This window comes from Mastigoproctus giganteus, chromosome 1 (assembly GCF_048544385.1).
Source record: "Mastigoproctus giganteus isolate SK-2022 chromosome 1, ASM4854438v1, whole genome shotgun sequence".
Taxonomy (NCBI): Eukaryota; Metazoa; Arthropoda; class Arachnida; order Uropygi; family Thelyphonidae; genus Mastigoproctus; species Mastigoproctus giganteus.
Genome location: NC_143575.1, coordinates 199644518 through 199661098, shown reverse-complemented (window position 1 = coordinate 199661098; position 16581 = coordinate 199644518). Strand labels below are relative to the sequence as shown.

General features: G+C 33.8%; 1 protein-coding gene across 2 annotated transcripts in view; it reads right to left on the bottom strand.

Annotated features, from left to right (window-relative positions):
• The window catches only part of Ate1 (arginyltransferase 1), a 169158-nt gene that overhangs the window by 72397 nt on the left and 80180 nt on the right, over positions 1–16581 (bottom strand). For both annotated transcript variants that reach the window (XM_090375480.1, XM_090375488.1), the window contains exons 7-8: positions 12036–12148; positions 8214–8303 (exon numbers count right to left, since the gene is read on the bottom strand). In XM_090375480.1, coding sequence (XP_090231606.1) covers positions 8214–8303; positions 12036–12148 — 203 coding nt within the window. The remainder of the gene's footprint in view (positions 1–8213; positions 8304–12035; positions 12149–16581) is intronic.

The following is a 16581-nucleotide window of genomic DNA, read 5'->3' as shown; positions in this document are numbered from 1 at the left end:
CATATCTTTTCTGCCCTGAGCTGGTTCAAACACATACTAAACATTTGTACAAGAAACTTTTTGCACCAATCTTTACAAATGAGAGATAGAACTCAAGCAAGGAAGTCCTCCTATCTCTTTCTTTAAATTTTTTTTTAATAATTTGTGAATCCATTGCAACCTGTTCTACCCATCATTTTTAAGCACTCATTTTCCTTTTAATTTATTGAATTTGTATTCCAGATTCTTCTTATTTTACTTTTTATGTGAATGCTGCTTGTATCTTCTATCACTTATGTAAACCCTTGGCCATAACTGTGGATTATGATGGGCAAATATTGTCATGTGTTTTTCTGTATGATTCTTATGGATTTAAGAAACATATAATAAAGTAATTAAAATTCTGACTTACATAAGTCAGAATTTCCCTAAATGCTTATGCAACACTCACAAATTTCATTGAAGCAAAAAAGAAATGTTCGACAAACATGTAAATAGAATTGTTTATTCAATTTTTTTTATCACAAGAAAAATTACAAAAGTGTACAAATTACAAAATGAGAGAGGAGACAAGCATAATGTCAGCAAGTTTTATCTTTCGAGTATCGTTGCCAGAATGAACTTTCGAGCTGATAAGCCCGCTGCTGTGGAAGTTGAGGGCTGTGGATATTTAGAAGGGATTTTTTCCAACATACCATAATACTTCTCTGCAGCTGTAGAATCGGCACTGGTGACTTCAACGCATACTTTAATGTTTTGGAAACCAGCGCTATGCTTGAACCTATTAAACCACCCATTGCTTGCCATGAACTTGGCTTGGGGTTCGCCGTACTTATCCTTAATATCTTCATAATTACTTGTTGCTTTTGCTTGAATGGCCACTGGACTCAGGGGCACTTGATTCTGAACCTGATTTTCCATCCATATTATTAATAGCTTTTCCATCTTTGATATAGCATCTGAACGCTGTTTTGTGATCACTGTTGATCTTAAATGCATTGATCCTTTACCATGTTCTTTTATACGCGCACTGTCCCTTAAAATAGTATTCACTGTTGAAGCAGCGGGACCTAATTTCATGCAATAGATGACAAACTTTGTCCTGTTTCGTACTTCTTAATTAATCATCTTCATTTCTAAATCAATTTTGTTTCGTTTCCTAGTACTGCCAGCACTTGCACTTTCCGTTGGTCCCTTTCCCTTCGCTATTGTAAAAAGTAAATAGGAATGAAGAGAAGATTCTGTAAATTTATTTATGTTTTTTATATGATTGAAGATTTCAGTGAAGGGGAACTCATAATACCGTAACTTAAAACTCACAGAATTCCAGTTATCGGCATTATCCCAAATACAATAAGATCGAGTTTACTACCAGTTTATAATGGATTGCACTAGCAGAAAAGCCCAATAAACCGGAATGTGCAAATAGTGTTTATTGTTTTATGATAATGACCTCCAGAAATTTGTTTTAGAAAAATATCACAAGGGCATTTAAAATTCTTATAATGGAATATATGATAACGATGAAAGTGTAGAGCAATTTCCATTATAAAAATGACCTTTTAAAGAGATAAACAGCTTAGTTATATAGCGAAAATTTCAACTTCCGAGGTCTTGAAACAAATTACCAAAAAAAAAAAAAAAAAAAAAAACCTAAATATGTTATTGAGTTCACATTACGATATTTTCACGATACCTCCATTTATTCCTATGGGATGCAAAATATGTTTCCACGATTTTTTAAAGTTTGCACCGGCCGGAAAAAACTTACGTAAAGTTGAATTTCCATAAGTCGGGTATTATGTAAGCTGGGGAGTGGCTGTACACTACATTACTATATAATCTGCTAATAACGAATCAATATGTAAATTTACCATTACAGAATTACTCATTTCTCTCTTTTTTGGCACTATGAAAACAAGTTAACTAACACCCTTATGAATTTTGTTTTGAATGTCCTAAGACTTTTGTTACCCTGTTTCAAACTGGCCACTACAAATATACAGCATATTCATGGTGGTTGTTAATTTGAAACAATGGCTGCTAATTTGGCAAAAGTGTTAGAAAGCTTTAAAAAACAGTTTCATCCAGAAATGCTGCAACTATAGCCATTGCAAATTGACACCATACTGGTACACACCACATGATCAACACCATACGACACCACAAAAGACGGCAAAATATTTTGCAAATATTTTTGTTTCAGCTATAAATACCTCTGACCTTGTGTAACTGTCCTGAAGTATAAGTAGAAAATTTATTTAATTTTCATTTATAAATACACATTATGATTTCAATCATCATATGAAGTAAATGGTTACCACACTTTTGGCTAATGAAGAGGAAAAGTACAGGCTTATTTATTTGTTTAAAAAAATAGTTAATACACAAACTACATTATGATGTGGTTACAAAGGAACTGGATTCAAAAAATAATTTTGATATCATATATTTGGATTTCAGGAAAGCTTTTGACACTGCTGCGCATGGAAGACTATTGTATAAGTTGGAGCAGAATGGTATTAAGGGTAAGTTACTACAATGGATAAAAGGATGGTTGAGTGGGAGAAGACAGAGGGTGGTAATTAATGGGTGCTGCTCTTCGTGGACTAATGTTATTAGTGGAGTCCCACAGGGTTCGGTGTTGGTCCTCTGTTGTTTTGTATATTTATCAATGATATTGATGAAGTTATATCAGGCTTAGTGTCGAAGTTTACAGATGATACAAAGGTTAGCTGGGTTGTTAATAACAGTAATGGCAGTGTGCTACTGCAACAGGATCTAGAAATTTGGACAGATGGGCTGATAGGTGGCAACTGAAGTTTTACATTGATAAATGCAAAGTACTGCATATGGGTAGAAGTATTCCCAGAGGAATGTACCAACTGTGCATTACTACACTTAGGGTAGTAGAAAATTAAAAAGACCTGGGAGTAATTGTGCAGTCAGATATGAAGTTTTCTGAGCAATGCAGACAAGCTGCCAGAGCAGGTCATGGGGTATTGTCAATGATATATAGGAATTTTGCTAGCAAGGAAAAGGAGGTGATTATCTCTTTGTATAAGGCAATGGTCAGGCCAAACCTTGAGTACTGCATACAGGTCTAGAGGCCTCATTTTAGGAAGGATGTAGATTTGCTTGAGTGTGTACAGAGAAGAGCAACAAGATTGGTGAGGGGAACGAAGGGGTCCTCTTACAAAGAGAGGCTTAAGTTCTGCAAATTGCAGCAGTTGGAGACTAGACACCTGCGAGGTGATCTGATTGAGATGTGTAAGGCCTTGAATGGTTTGAGCAGGCTCAATGCTGACGGGATACTTCTGCTTGCTCAGATTACGAACCTAAGGGGGCATAAATTCAAACTGAGGAAAGACAGCTGTAGAATAGGTATGCGAAAATTTGCCTTTAGCCAGCGAATGGTTAATTGCTGGAACAAACTTCCATCTGTTGTTGTGGAAGTTGATAGCTTAAATAAATTCAAGGAGGAAGTGGACAAACTTTTAGAGGGAATGGTTGTGTGAATTTTTTTTTTTTTTTTTTTGGCTGATGTTACATAAGTGCATACGCTTGCTTTCTTGCATCACATGCCTCTATTATTACTACTAACAGAAGTTTTAAAACAGTTTTATTATTATTATTGTGACAACACTGGAACTTCTCCCTAATATATATTTTTGTGTAGAACGTGGGTTGCTATGCATATTGTGTGGGTTGAAAAATTCGAAATAACTCATGGAGTAAAATTCTGCTCTCCAACCGAAGTTGGTTAAACTACACCCTTGAACAAAGAGAATTTTACAAATTCCGTCAGTCTATGATGGGAACTGAATCCAAACCTCTCCAAAGGAGGAGGCAATGTATCAAACCAGCTAAGCTATCAGGAGTGAATTAAACTTGAACAGGCTTGTATTCCATTTCATACATTTGGAATGCCAAACAATAATGGAATGAAAAGTCATGCAACAGAGTTGTTTTATCTATAGTGAGTTTTGAATTTTGATGTTCCATATCAGGGATGTCAAACACGCGGCCTACCAGCAAAAAGGCTGCAGCCTACCGACACTTGAAAATAAAAAAATATAAAAATAAATAAAAGTTTACCTATTCTATATAATAAATATTATATTAGTTATTTTTAATTAAATAAATTTATTATTTTTTTTGCATGCACTTTGGTCTTTATTTGCACGCACATTTGTTTAAATTAGGTTTAAATTGGTTTAAATTAGGTTTAAACTACTTACCGCAACAAAATAGGTATCTGCCCAGTCATACATCAGCAAACTGTATTTTTAGTCATAAAATGTTAAGGTTTTATCTATGTGGAGAAGGTCTGGAGTGAATTTTGTGTTTTATTCATCTTTAGTTAAAGCAGTATATAATAAACATTATGTCAAACCCTAGGATCAATATGAATAAAAAAAGATCTATTCAAGAAGAACATCGTAGCTACAATATTTTTGTATCGAAGTGAAGAATAAAATATTATGTCTGATATGTAGGAACCCTATTGCAGTTTGTAAGGAAAATTAAAAAGTGAACTCTGATCAATATGTTGTGAAACTTTGTGAAAAAAAGTTGTCAGAACTGAATTCAGAAATTCAAAAACAACAAAATGCGCACTTATTAAGCCTGTTACATATAATGCAGCTGCTGTTAAAGCTAGTTATTTAATATCACATTTAATTGCAAGTCAAAACCATTTACAGAAGGGAGCTTATTAGCAAATGTGTTTTTAAATGATTAAAATAGAGGAAATGTTGGGTCCAGAACAAACAAAAAAATTCAAAAGTATAAGTTTAAGTACTGTTGCTAGCAGAATTGATGAAATAGCCAATAATTTAAGAGATTAGCTTAGTTCAACAACATCAAAATTTGAGGCCTACTGTATTGAAATTGATGAAAGTAAAGACATTCAAGATATCGCTCAGCTGGCCGTTTTTATTCATAGATTCCAATGCATGATACAACCACTGGAGCTGATAAGTTTTGATGCACTTATGGAAGTTTTGAAGAAATATGAGCTAACATTTAAAAAGTTGGTATGTCTTGCGTCTGATGGGCCCCTGCCATGATGGGTATTAGTAATGGAGTTGTTCTAAAATTAAAATAAGCATGCAAACAACAGGGTAATAATTCTTTTAAACAGCAAGCATTGTATTCAAAAGTTTTAAATATCAGCCATGTACTTAAAAAAAAGAAAGAAAAAAAGTCACTAAAATTGTAAGAACATGGACTTAACATCACCAAGTTGCATCATTTCTGGAAGATTTAGGAAGTGAATACACTGATCTATAATATTATATGGAAGCTCAATGCCTTTCTAGTCATGAAGTTTTAAAACAATTCTTCAAATTGCTGGATGAAATATTTTTCTTTTTTGTAAACAAAATATGAATGTGCTGAATTAAAAGATGGACAGTGGATAAAAGGCTTTTTCTGTTGACATTACAAATAGTAGTAGTGGCATGTGATGCAAGAAAGCAAGTGTATGAGCTTATGCAGCATCAGCCAAAAAAAAAAAAAAAAAAAAAAATTACAAAACAAATCCCTCTAAATGTTTGTCCAGTTCCTCCTTAAATTTATTTAACCTATCAACTTCCACAACAACAGATGCACATCTACATTTTGCACATCTATTCTACAACTGTCTTTCCTTATTTTGAATTTATGCCCCCTTAGCTTCATAATCTGAACAAGTGGAAGAATCTCATCAGAATTCAGCAGGCTCAACCCATTCAAGGCCTTATACACCTCAATCAGATCACCTCACAGGTGCCTAGTCTCCAGCCACTGCAATTTGCAGAACTTAAGCCTCTCTTGGTAAGAGGATCCCTTCATTCCCCTCACCAATCTTGCTGCCCTTCTTTGTACACGCTCAAGCAAATCTACATCCTTCCTAAAATGAGGCCTCCAGACCTGTACGCAGTACTCAAGGCATGGCATGACCATTGCCTTATACAGAGGGACAATCATCTCCTTTTCCTTGCTAGCAAAATTCCTATATATCATTGACAAAACCCCATGAGCTGCTTGGGCAAGCCTGTCTGCATTGCTCAGAAAACTTCATATCTGACTGCACAATTACTCCCAGGTTTTTTTAATTTTCTACCACCCTAAGTGTAGTACCGTACAGTTGGTACATTTCTCTGGGGTTACTTCTACCCATATGCAGTACTTTGCATTTGTCAATGTTAAACTTCAGTTGCTACTTCTCAGTCCATATGCTCAAATTTTCTGGATCCTGTTGCATAGCACATTGCCATTACTGTCATTAGCAACCCTGCAAACCTTTGTATCATCTGCAAAGTCATCTTAGTCAACTTAATCTTAAAATTCAAGGCAAAATATCACGTTGTTACATTATTTGACACTATTAATGCTTTTAAACAAAAATTATATCTTTGGCAAAACAAATAGAAAAAGAAAATTTGTCTCAATTTTAAAGTTGCCAATCTCTGTTGCTAAAATTGCTTGAACTGAAATTTTAAGAGTATACCCACCAAACAAAATTGTTAGAAACATAGTTTGATAAAAGATTTTCTGATTTCAAAAACCGTGAATCTCATTTTCTTCTCTTTACTTCACCTCACTCTGTTGACATTGAAATTATTGATGACATTGAACTTACAAATGGAATTCCAATATGACTCTTTGTTGAAGCAAAAATATACGAAAGTTAGAATTCCAGCGTCTTATACCTATTGATCTACAGATCGGCTTCCTAGAGTGCTATCTTTTGTTACACATATACTAGCTATGTTCAACAGCATGTATTTATGAGAATAACTGTTTTCTTTAATGAAAAACAAAAAACTCCAGAAAGGTTAAGCTTAACTGATTGGCATCTATCTTCAATTTTGAAAATTTCGTAACCTCAATACATTATACCAAATTTCGATGATTTACATTCTGGAAAATGGTGCCAAGTGTCCACTAAAAAATAATATAATGTATAAAGCAATTGTAAGACCACATTTGGAATACTGTGTTCAAGTATGGAGACATCACCTGAAAAAAGACTCTGAGCTTCTTGAAAGGGTCAATTAGCATTGTGAGATTTGCAAACGGGCAACCATACGAGGAGAGACTTCACTTATGTGGTCTACAGAGCTTGATAACCAGAGGCATGTTAAAGGTGACCTGACTGAGGTTTATAAGGTTCTGAGACGGAGTTAGTAAAATTAATGAAGGCCGAATTTTTGCTGTTATAGAGAATTCCAGAACTCGGGGGCATAAATTCAAATTAAGGTGGAAAGAGGTTTAGACTAGACTGTAGGAAGTTTTCTTTTAGCCAGCAAGTTGTTTATTGTTGGAACAGGTTGCCTTTGCAGGTAGCTGAAGCTGACAATTTGAATAAATTCAAAGGTCAAATGGGTAGTTACCCATGTGAGAAGGGAAGCAAATAATCTGTATTTCTTATCTCTCCCCACCCTTTTTTTTTTGGCTAGTGCAGCAAAAGCCTGTGGCTTCCTTGCACTATATGGCTATTACTATTAATACTTAAATATTAAGAAATTATGATTTTGTTATGTTTATTTTTTCTGTTTTCTATTTTTGATGTTTAATTATTTACAAATATGTAACCTTTTGTTTTGAAATATTTTTAATTGTAAGAATCCTCTATATATGTTCGCTTATGTAAACATAATAATATGGGGTATTAGCCTAAAAAAAAAGTCTTATTTTACTTATTTTTTAAATGTTGAAAATATGCGGCCCTCGACATAATGCAAAATTCTTTATTCAGCCTATGGTACAAAATGAGTGTGACATCCTGCTCTATATATTAAATAAGGTGCTTTATTCATTGTCAGCTATTTTTTTTTTACTGATATTCTTTAAGCTTGCTTTCTTGCATAATTTGCTAATATTAATTACAAGAATCTTGCATTATTGTGACCTAAGACCTTTTTACCAATATACTTTAATTTTTTTGCTAACAGAAGTACACCACCAATAAATTATTTGATGTTGATTTCAAAAATGTTGATTTCAATAAATTATCATATGGCTCTGAAGTGGCTATATCAGATCATTTCTAAAACAGTAATACTTCTTGTAATGAAATTTTACTAACTAAATTTTGGATCTATAAATTTTCAGACAGAAATTCTATTAACATCCATATTATTACTAGATTAAATATCTTAGACAGTATAATTTTCAGCTTTCATTAAAAAAAGTAATAAGACATTTTATATAAATTATAAGTTATTCTTTCAATTAAAACTTACTTGCAACTTGTGAGAAGGAGTTTCGGGGAAAGGCTTAGATAAAAAATCTTCTATGGACTTGGCCTGATTACCAAGATTTTTTGACAAAATCTATATATATATAAAAAAAAAAAAAAAAAAAAAACTTGCTTTATATAACAATACCAATAATTAAATTACCGTAAAGAAAGTCTCAGTGTCATGAACATTCTGTATACAACTGAGGTTCCTTATGGTACAAATATTTTAGTAACTCAAAAATATGACAGTTTGTGTGAGTGTGTGTGTGTTTTAAGTTAATGCTGGAAAAGCTTAGGCTCCTTGCACTGACTTAACACTAATTAATGTGCATTAAACTATGGCTCTTTTTTTCTTCCATACTTGATCGCATAACACATATTAAACACATTATCATTCTTTGAAAAATTCCATCTAACATGCCATATTCACATCAGACATGTTAGATGGAAACCTTAAAATGTAACTATTACAAAACAAAATGATTTCTTCTTGTATATCAAACATTTGCTTCAGCTTATGAATTACTATATATATAATTACATAATTATTTGAATAAATTATATGATAATTGATAATTATCATATAATTTATTCATTATATAGACATTTATTGCACAAAAAAGACAGAGTAGCATTAGCATTAGTAGAGGCATTGGATGCAAGAAAGCAAGCTTATGCAGCATCAGCCAAAAAAAAAAAAAAAAAAACCCACTTCCACTTCACCCCTCTGTTCGTTCAAAATACCTGTCCAGCTGAGCCTTAAACTTATTTAGGCTATCAACCTCCACCACAAGGGATGGAAGTCTGTTCCACCAACCAACCACCCGCTGGCTAAAGGCAAATTTCCGCACGTCTATCCTACATCTGTCTTTCCTCAATTTGAATTTATGCCCTCCCAGGTGATTTTTCTGATCTAGAGGAAGAATCCCATCAGCATTGAGCATGCTTAAACCATTCAAGGCTTTATACACCTCTATCAGATGACCTCGCTGGTGCCTAGTCTCCAGACACTGTAATTTGCAAAACTTAAGCCTTTCTTCGTAAGAGCACCCCTTTGTTCCATTCACTAATCTTGTTGCCCTTCTCTGTACTCGTTCCAGCAGCTCTACATCCTTCTTGAAATGAGGCCTCCAGACCTGTATACAGTACTCTAGGTGTGGCCTGACCATTGCCTTGTACAATGGAATAATCACCTCCTTATCCCTGCTGGAAAAATTCCTGTATATCATTGACAATACTCCATGAGCTACTCTTGCAGCCCGTCTGCACTGCTCAGAGAACTTCATATCTGCCTGCACAATCACCCCCAAGTCCCTTTCATTCTCTACCACTGTCAGTGTAGTACCACAGAGTTGATACGTTGCTCTGGGGTTGCTGTTTCCCATGTGTAGTACTTTACATTTGTCAATGTTAAACTTCATTTGCCACCTCTCAGCCCATCTGCTCAACCTTTCCAGATCCTGTTGCAGCAGTGTAGTGTCAGTAATGGAAGAACAATTAAAATTTCAATACCCATTATCACATCCTGTTATTTTAAACTCCACCACATCTTATAAATCATCATTTGTATTTATGTAGTAACTCCACCACATCTTATAAATCATCATTTGTATTTATGTAAGTAATGAGCATATTAATGTATCACACAAGCATAATTATCCATAAATGCATATTTATATGCAAAGTTTCCAATAAAAGGTATATATGTGTTTCACAGAAAAGCAGTCTCCTGATACTAACCATGCAATGCTCAAGTGGTGCATTTTGTTTATAGCCTTTTAATAAATGATGGAATGTTTACAATACTGGATATATCTGAAATCTTATTTCAAAATGTTTTTCACCTATCTACATAGACTTGCATATTGTAATTATTTACTTCAATAGCATTTATAAGAAAGGAGCTAAATCCCAGTAATTCCTTTTTTCCCATTCCCAACCATAATCAATGATGTACCTTTATTTTCTGCACTTCAGTATTCTGTTACAATTTAAAAAAAAAAAAAAAAAAAAAAAGCAGATGTGGCATCTTGATTCAAATAATAAAGAAAAAAAAAAAAAAAAAAATGGTCATTTTTATTTGTTCCGTAGCGGTAAAACTAAGATGACAGCAACATGCCAGAATAATATTTGTATGAACTTGTTAGTACAGCACTATACTAACAAATTCATTTATCTGTTTTATGGGCAAAATAATATTTCTTGAACAAATGCAATAGGCATAAAGTTTTCTGTGCACATATATAACCAAATTATTTAAATTTCTTTTATTGCACCATTAATAATAAAAGTACTGTTTTTTCTAATGTGGGAGCTGAAAGGCATTACTATAGTCATGTCCCAAATGTGAAGTTTATAGGAGAAAACACTTCATTGTATACAATGGGATTAATAATATGAACCAGAGCTATAATGCTCAATACGTTCTACGTTGACATCAATATTTGTAAAAGAATAAGAGAAGTTTACCTCAATATGATACATAGAACACTTCCATATCATACTCTCCAGACATTAAAATGAAAACAATTAAAAATTTCTGGAGAGTATCATACGGAAGTGTTCTATGTATTGTATTGAGGTAAACTTCTCTTATTCTTTTACAAACAATGGGATTTAGTAAATTTCTGAAATCTAGAACATTAGCACTTAGATAGACTTAAATATAAGTTTAAAAACATACACTGCATCTCTTCTTGAGATCTTGATCTGCAATAAAAAAAAAAAAAAAAAAGTTAAAATATTCTGCCCTCCGATACGACTCTTTGTTGAAGCAAAAATATATGGAAATTAGAATTCCAGCGTTTACACCTATTGATCTCCTAGATCAATAGGTGTAATTCAATAGGTGTAATTCAGGCAAGTGTGTACAGACATCATGAAGTGTGTGGCACTCCACCTTGCTGAAAACCCACCCATTACAGATTATGAGTTTTTGGGTAACATTTTCTTTAAAGAAATAGGAGCAACTGAATTCATGCTGTGGATACTCATCCATACCATCATGTGGCATAAGGGTTTGACTCTGACCAAAACAACAAACAACATATGGTGATTCACCAGCTGCTAAAGTGAAAACAGAGCTTCACCACTGAAAATATACTCAGATTGCAGGAGATGGCAGGCTATCATATCCATCACAAAACTACAGGTTGTGAACAATATCATCTGATAGTAACTCCTGAATACTAGAAGCTTTGGACATAAAGAATTTATATTGTTTCAGGACTGGAAACATGGCTAACACCAATTTCTGCTGTGATTTTTCACAAGAGACAACTTGGACTTGACGTGTACCTGGCAAGTACATCAACAGCTTTGCTATTGTCTGTACTAGCCCCTGCAATAAAACCAGTTTCTTTTAGTGTTTAGTATTTTATCAACAGATCTTTGGTTTAGGCTCAGGTTTTCCTGGAAGTCATCTGTAATATTTGGCACAGAATTTCTTCTGGATCAATCCAGCTACATGTAGCAACACTGATTTAACCTTTTCTTGTGGGATATATATGCCATGTTGATCTTTGAAATAGATATTTAAAAATATATCAAATATATTTGATATTTTTATAGATGTTTGATATTTGAAATATTCAGACCTGAAAATGAAGATAAACTGATACATCCAAAAGAGGCTGGAATTTTAACAATGTGTGTGTGTGTGTGTGTGTGCATGCACATTCACACACATACATTTCATTTTCTTGAACTTATAAACTTGAATTATTGCTTAAAAAATTGCAAGAACTTATATTTGAAAAGATATTATCTTCTTTTCTGTTATATTCTAATTAATAAAAGGCAGATAATGAGAATTAGACTTTACCTCTTCAACATGCTTGACAACCTTGCCTTCAGCCTGAGCCTGTTTAAGCAACTTTTGTAGCTTCCGTTCCTTTCGAATTATTTTAGCTTTTTTGCATGGTGGTCGTTCAGGGTCTGGTCCAAGAGGAAAACAGTAGTGTGTTAATGTTTGATAAAAATTTCAGTCGTTAAAAGAACTTTTCTATAATATTTAATTCTTAATACATAGTATGCATTAATCTGTTCTTAATAATAATAATTATCTTGTCAATGAAGATATAAAATTCTAAAAAATTAGGTGAGAGTGATGGACACTTCCGCCTAACTAAAAATGGGACTCTCTCACTTGAAAATGCTTACAGTGCAGGTGTTTTGAATATTTCTTATTGAAATTCCTTTTTCCAATCAATGCAACTTTTAACTCTGTAACATTAAAATATTATAATCATAATGGCAATAATTATTTATTATTTATTTTTTTTTTTCATTTTGTAACCTAAGTGTTAATTTTTAGTAACATATGGTGATTTCACATACACCCTTAAAAGCTTTTAACACTGCTACGTATGAATATTTTAATAGCAAAGTTAGTCGTAAAGCTAACTTTGCTACTAAAATATGCAGGTGTAAAACCAATGTGGTTTGCACCTGCATTACTATTGTAAGTGCATATATGTTTGTGTGTGTTGTGATACAGAATTATCCCAAATGCATTTTGACTATGGCTCTGTTAGCATTAGCAAGGGCACATGATGCAAGAAAGCAGACTTATATAGCATTAACAAAAAAAAAAAAAAAAAAACACCCCTTATTTTCTGCCTTAAATAGATTCAAGTTCTGCCTTGAATCTATTTACGCTATCAACTTCTATGACAGATGGAAGTTTGTTCCAGCAATCAACCACCCACTGGCTAAAGGGAAACTTCCGCACATCTATCCTATAACCGTCTTTCCTCAATTTGAATTTATGCCCTCTCAGGGGTTAATCAGAATAATCGCCTGAGCGATTATTCTGAGCAAGAGGAAGAATCCCATCAGCACTGAGCATGCTTGAACCATTCAAGGCTTTATACACCTCAATCAGATCACCTCGCAGGTACTTAGTCTCCAGACACTGTAATTTGCAAAATTTAAGCCTTTCTTCATAAGAGCAACCCTTTGTTCCATTCAGTTGCTAAAATTAAATGGAGTATACCGCTATTGATTCAACTTTCAAATGTCCTTGAGGGGTAGGGTGGGGTAGGGTAGGGTAGAGTAGAGTAGAGTAGAGTAGGGTAGGGTAGGGTAAGAATTCTTTTTTAATTAATATATTGAAAGTTTTTCCCAGTCTTGGGTTCATTCCATCCCCCACCCCACATACAGACATGGATTTGTTGACAGATTAAGTAAGAATAAATTCTTAAATTAATTTAATAAATAGTAACATTAAGTTAAAATTTAAATGAATGAAAATTTTGTCCCAAGAGAATCACAATATAAAAGATTAATTTTATTAGCTGTTAATAAAACAAATAAGAAAATTACATTAATTGAACACAGTATACATGGCCTTTGTAAATAAAATAATAAACTTGAAAGAAATTAACTGAAAATAAGTTTTCAAAAGAATGACTATAAATAAATTAAATTACAAATTACCACTCCATCCTAAATGTGTGCAAAATGGTTAAACTTGGCTGTTTTTTTGAGTACTTACTAAAAATGGACTGCTTTGGCATTAAAAATGTTCCTAGGAACAGCTGTTCTAAGGGGTTAATGAGAAACATATGGATTTGGATATAAGAGGCTTTGGAATTTTACATAATATAATAAAAAAATGTTTATTTGATTCAAATTGTAAAGGCAGGGAACATCTTCTGCCTTCATGTAATTTAATCTTTTTTGCTTTGCTCACAGTTTTTTCTTGACCTGCCTTGTTATTTCTTCTTCTGTTACAATATGATATACAGCCTCATCTTCATGTTTTTTGGCTACATCCCCAAATGAATATTCTTCACCACTGTACAACAGATTTAGACTCTTCATGTTTGATTCCATCTAAATTAATAAAAACATTGTCATCACTTAATAGCTTTTTTCATGCATTACTTCATTTCAACTTGTAGCCAGTAAATAGTGCTTTTTGTTAACATTGCAATATTTTCAATACTGACTAACATCTATTCTCCACTTGAATCCTAATCACTGACAGAATCATAAAAAAAAAAAAAAAAAGATAAAGATAGACAATCCTCAACTGCTTCTCCTTCAATATAAATGTTTACAGATGTTTATAAACATTTGTGTACAAATATAAAATACCATAGGAGCTTGATAGTTTGTTAGCATTATCTACAAATTTCTCATGTTTCTATTTGTATTTAATTTCTCCTTTTGAATGATTTTATTTCTTTTACAAAGTGTTTTGAAATAATTCCGAAAAAGTTTGGAACTCCAGTGTTAAATTCTTATTTAGGAAAATCTCCATTCTGCATAAATAAAATACAAACATTGAAAAAAAGAAAAAAGAAAGTAGCCTGAATTTTAGGGAACTGAATCAGTAGGATTTTACTGCAAGGCTGTAAAAGGACAGATCAAACAATGTATTTCTTTCACCAATAAAATGATTCTTCTATACAATTCTTGCTAATTTATCATTGTTTGTGTAAATTTCTGAAACAAATACTTGACTTTATTTTAGTAATCTGAGAAATATGTTCACATATTTAAATAAAATGTACCTCTTACTCTTGAAATTAAAATGAATGGAATATTTTAGCACAATGTTTCAAGCATAAAACATCATTAAGAGAGTTATTTATATTATTTGTTATTTCCAATTTTGATTTTTTTTTTTTTGATTATCCACTCCAAGGATCATTTGAGATTTCAATTTAATTCATAACTGTTTCTTTTCTGCCAGCATGTTTGCCAACTCCGACTTCAAAACACAAAGACTATCCTATGATCTTTGTTGAATACACTACTTACTAAACAAGGTGACGTGCATTGATACAGGGAAGGAAGGCCCATTGTAACCACTACAAATGTTTCTACATAACTTTTAGCATTCACACCAACTCTTAAATAACCAATGTGCTAGTCCTGGAACTTTATTACTTCGTATGTCTCAATTAAATATAAAACACCAAATAAAATTTGATAGGGAGCTCATTTGATTATGAATATTATTCATTTAAGAGTTATCATTCTCTGCCTCCTGCATGAATTTTATTTGTAGTTTGTTTCAAACTGTCATATTTTGCCAAGTCATATTTTTCTGAATATGAAGTCACCTGATCAAACAACAGCTTACCTAATAAACAGATATGTTTAGATTACTTTAAAAAAACAATATTTTTTTTATTATACTGAAATTCTTATTTTTTTTATTATGCAAATTTCTGCTTTCTAAATGTAAAATGTGTACTGTCATTTCAAAATGTTGTTCTTCATTTTGCTTATAGTGTAATATATACAGGGTGTTTCAGTTAAACGTTTCAGAACTTCTAAGAGGGATAGGGTACATCCTGACAACTCGAAATCATATAGCAATGTGGGGTCGGAAATGCTTTCCTGAAGCGGTGTTGTACACAGAAGCACCATAAAGAAAAGAGACCGTAAGTGAGAAATCGTTTTAATAATACATGAAAAGAAGCAAAAGGTACATGGATTAAAGTAAGTGTTCGAAGTTTCTTCCACGGGCTACAATGCACGCCTCACATCTCCGACGCATGGACATCCGAACATTCTGGAATACTCCAGGCGAATTTCGAATTTCTTGAACAAGAACGCCAAGTTAGTAGGATGGATGATTACACGAACGCAGAGTTAGCCGATATGCATTTGGCGTACGGGGCTGCAAATTGTAGTGGGCCAGCCGCACAGCGTTTGTACGCGGAACGATTTCCGACGAGGCGTATTCCCAGTCATAATTTCTTTGCAAGACTGCACCAGAGGTTAGCTGAGAGAGGTTCATTTGAAAGAGCTGACAGGGACAGGGTAAGAACAGCACGGACTCCAGCCGTCGAACAGAATGTGCTGCAGCATGTACAGGGGAATCCAAGAACGAGTACACGAAGTCTAGCAAACGCAGTCGGGGTTTCCCATTGCAGCGTCTGGAGGATTCTCCGAGAACAAGACATGCATCCGTTTCACGTGCAGCATGTCCAGACACAGCAACCGGAGGATTATGCACCTCGTATTGCTTTCGCACAGTGGTACCTTGGAAAATGTGCTACAAATCCCCTTTTTCCTGCTGAAGTGTTGTTTTCCGACGAGGCATCCTTCACAAGGGAAGGAATTTTCAACACGCATAACGACCATATCTGGGCGGTCGAGAACCCGCATGCAATACGACGTCGTGCAGCACAGATTCGATTTTCGGTCAATGTATGGGCCGGTATTATGGGAGATCACCTCATCGGACCTTACCTGTTACCGTGTCGTCTAACCGGACCTATCTACTTGATCTTTCTGCAGCAAGTATTGCCACAACTTTTGAGAGATGAACAGATTTCTGCATCGACGCAACAGACAATGTGGTTCCAACACGATGGAGCCCCTGCCCATTATAGCGGAGATGTTTG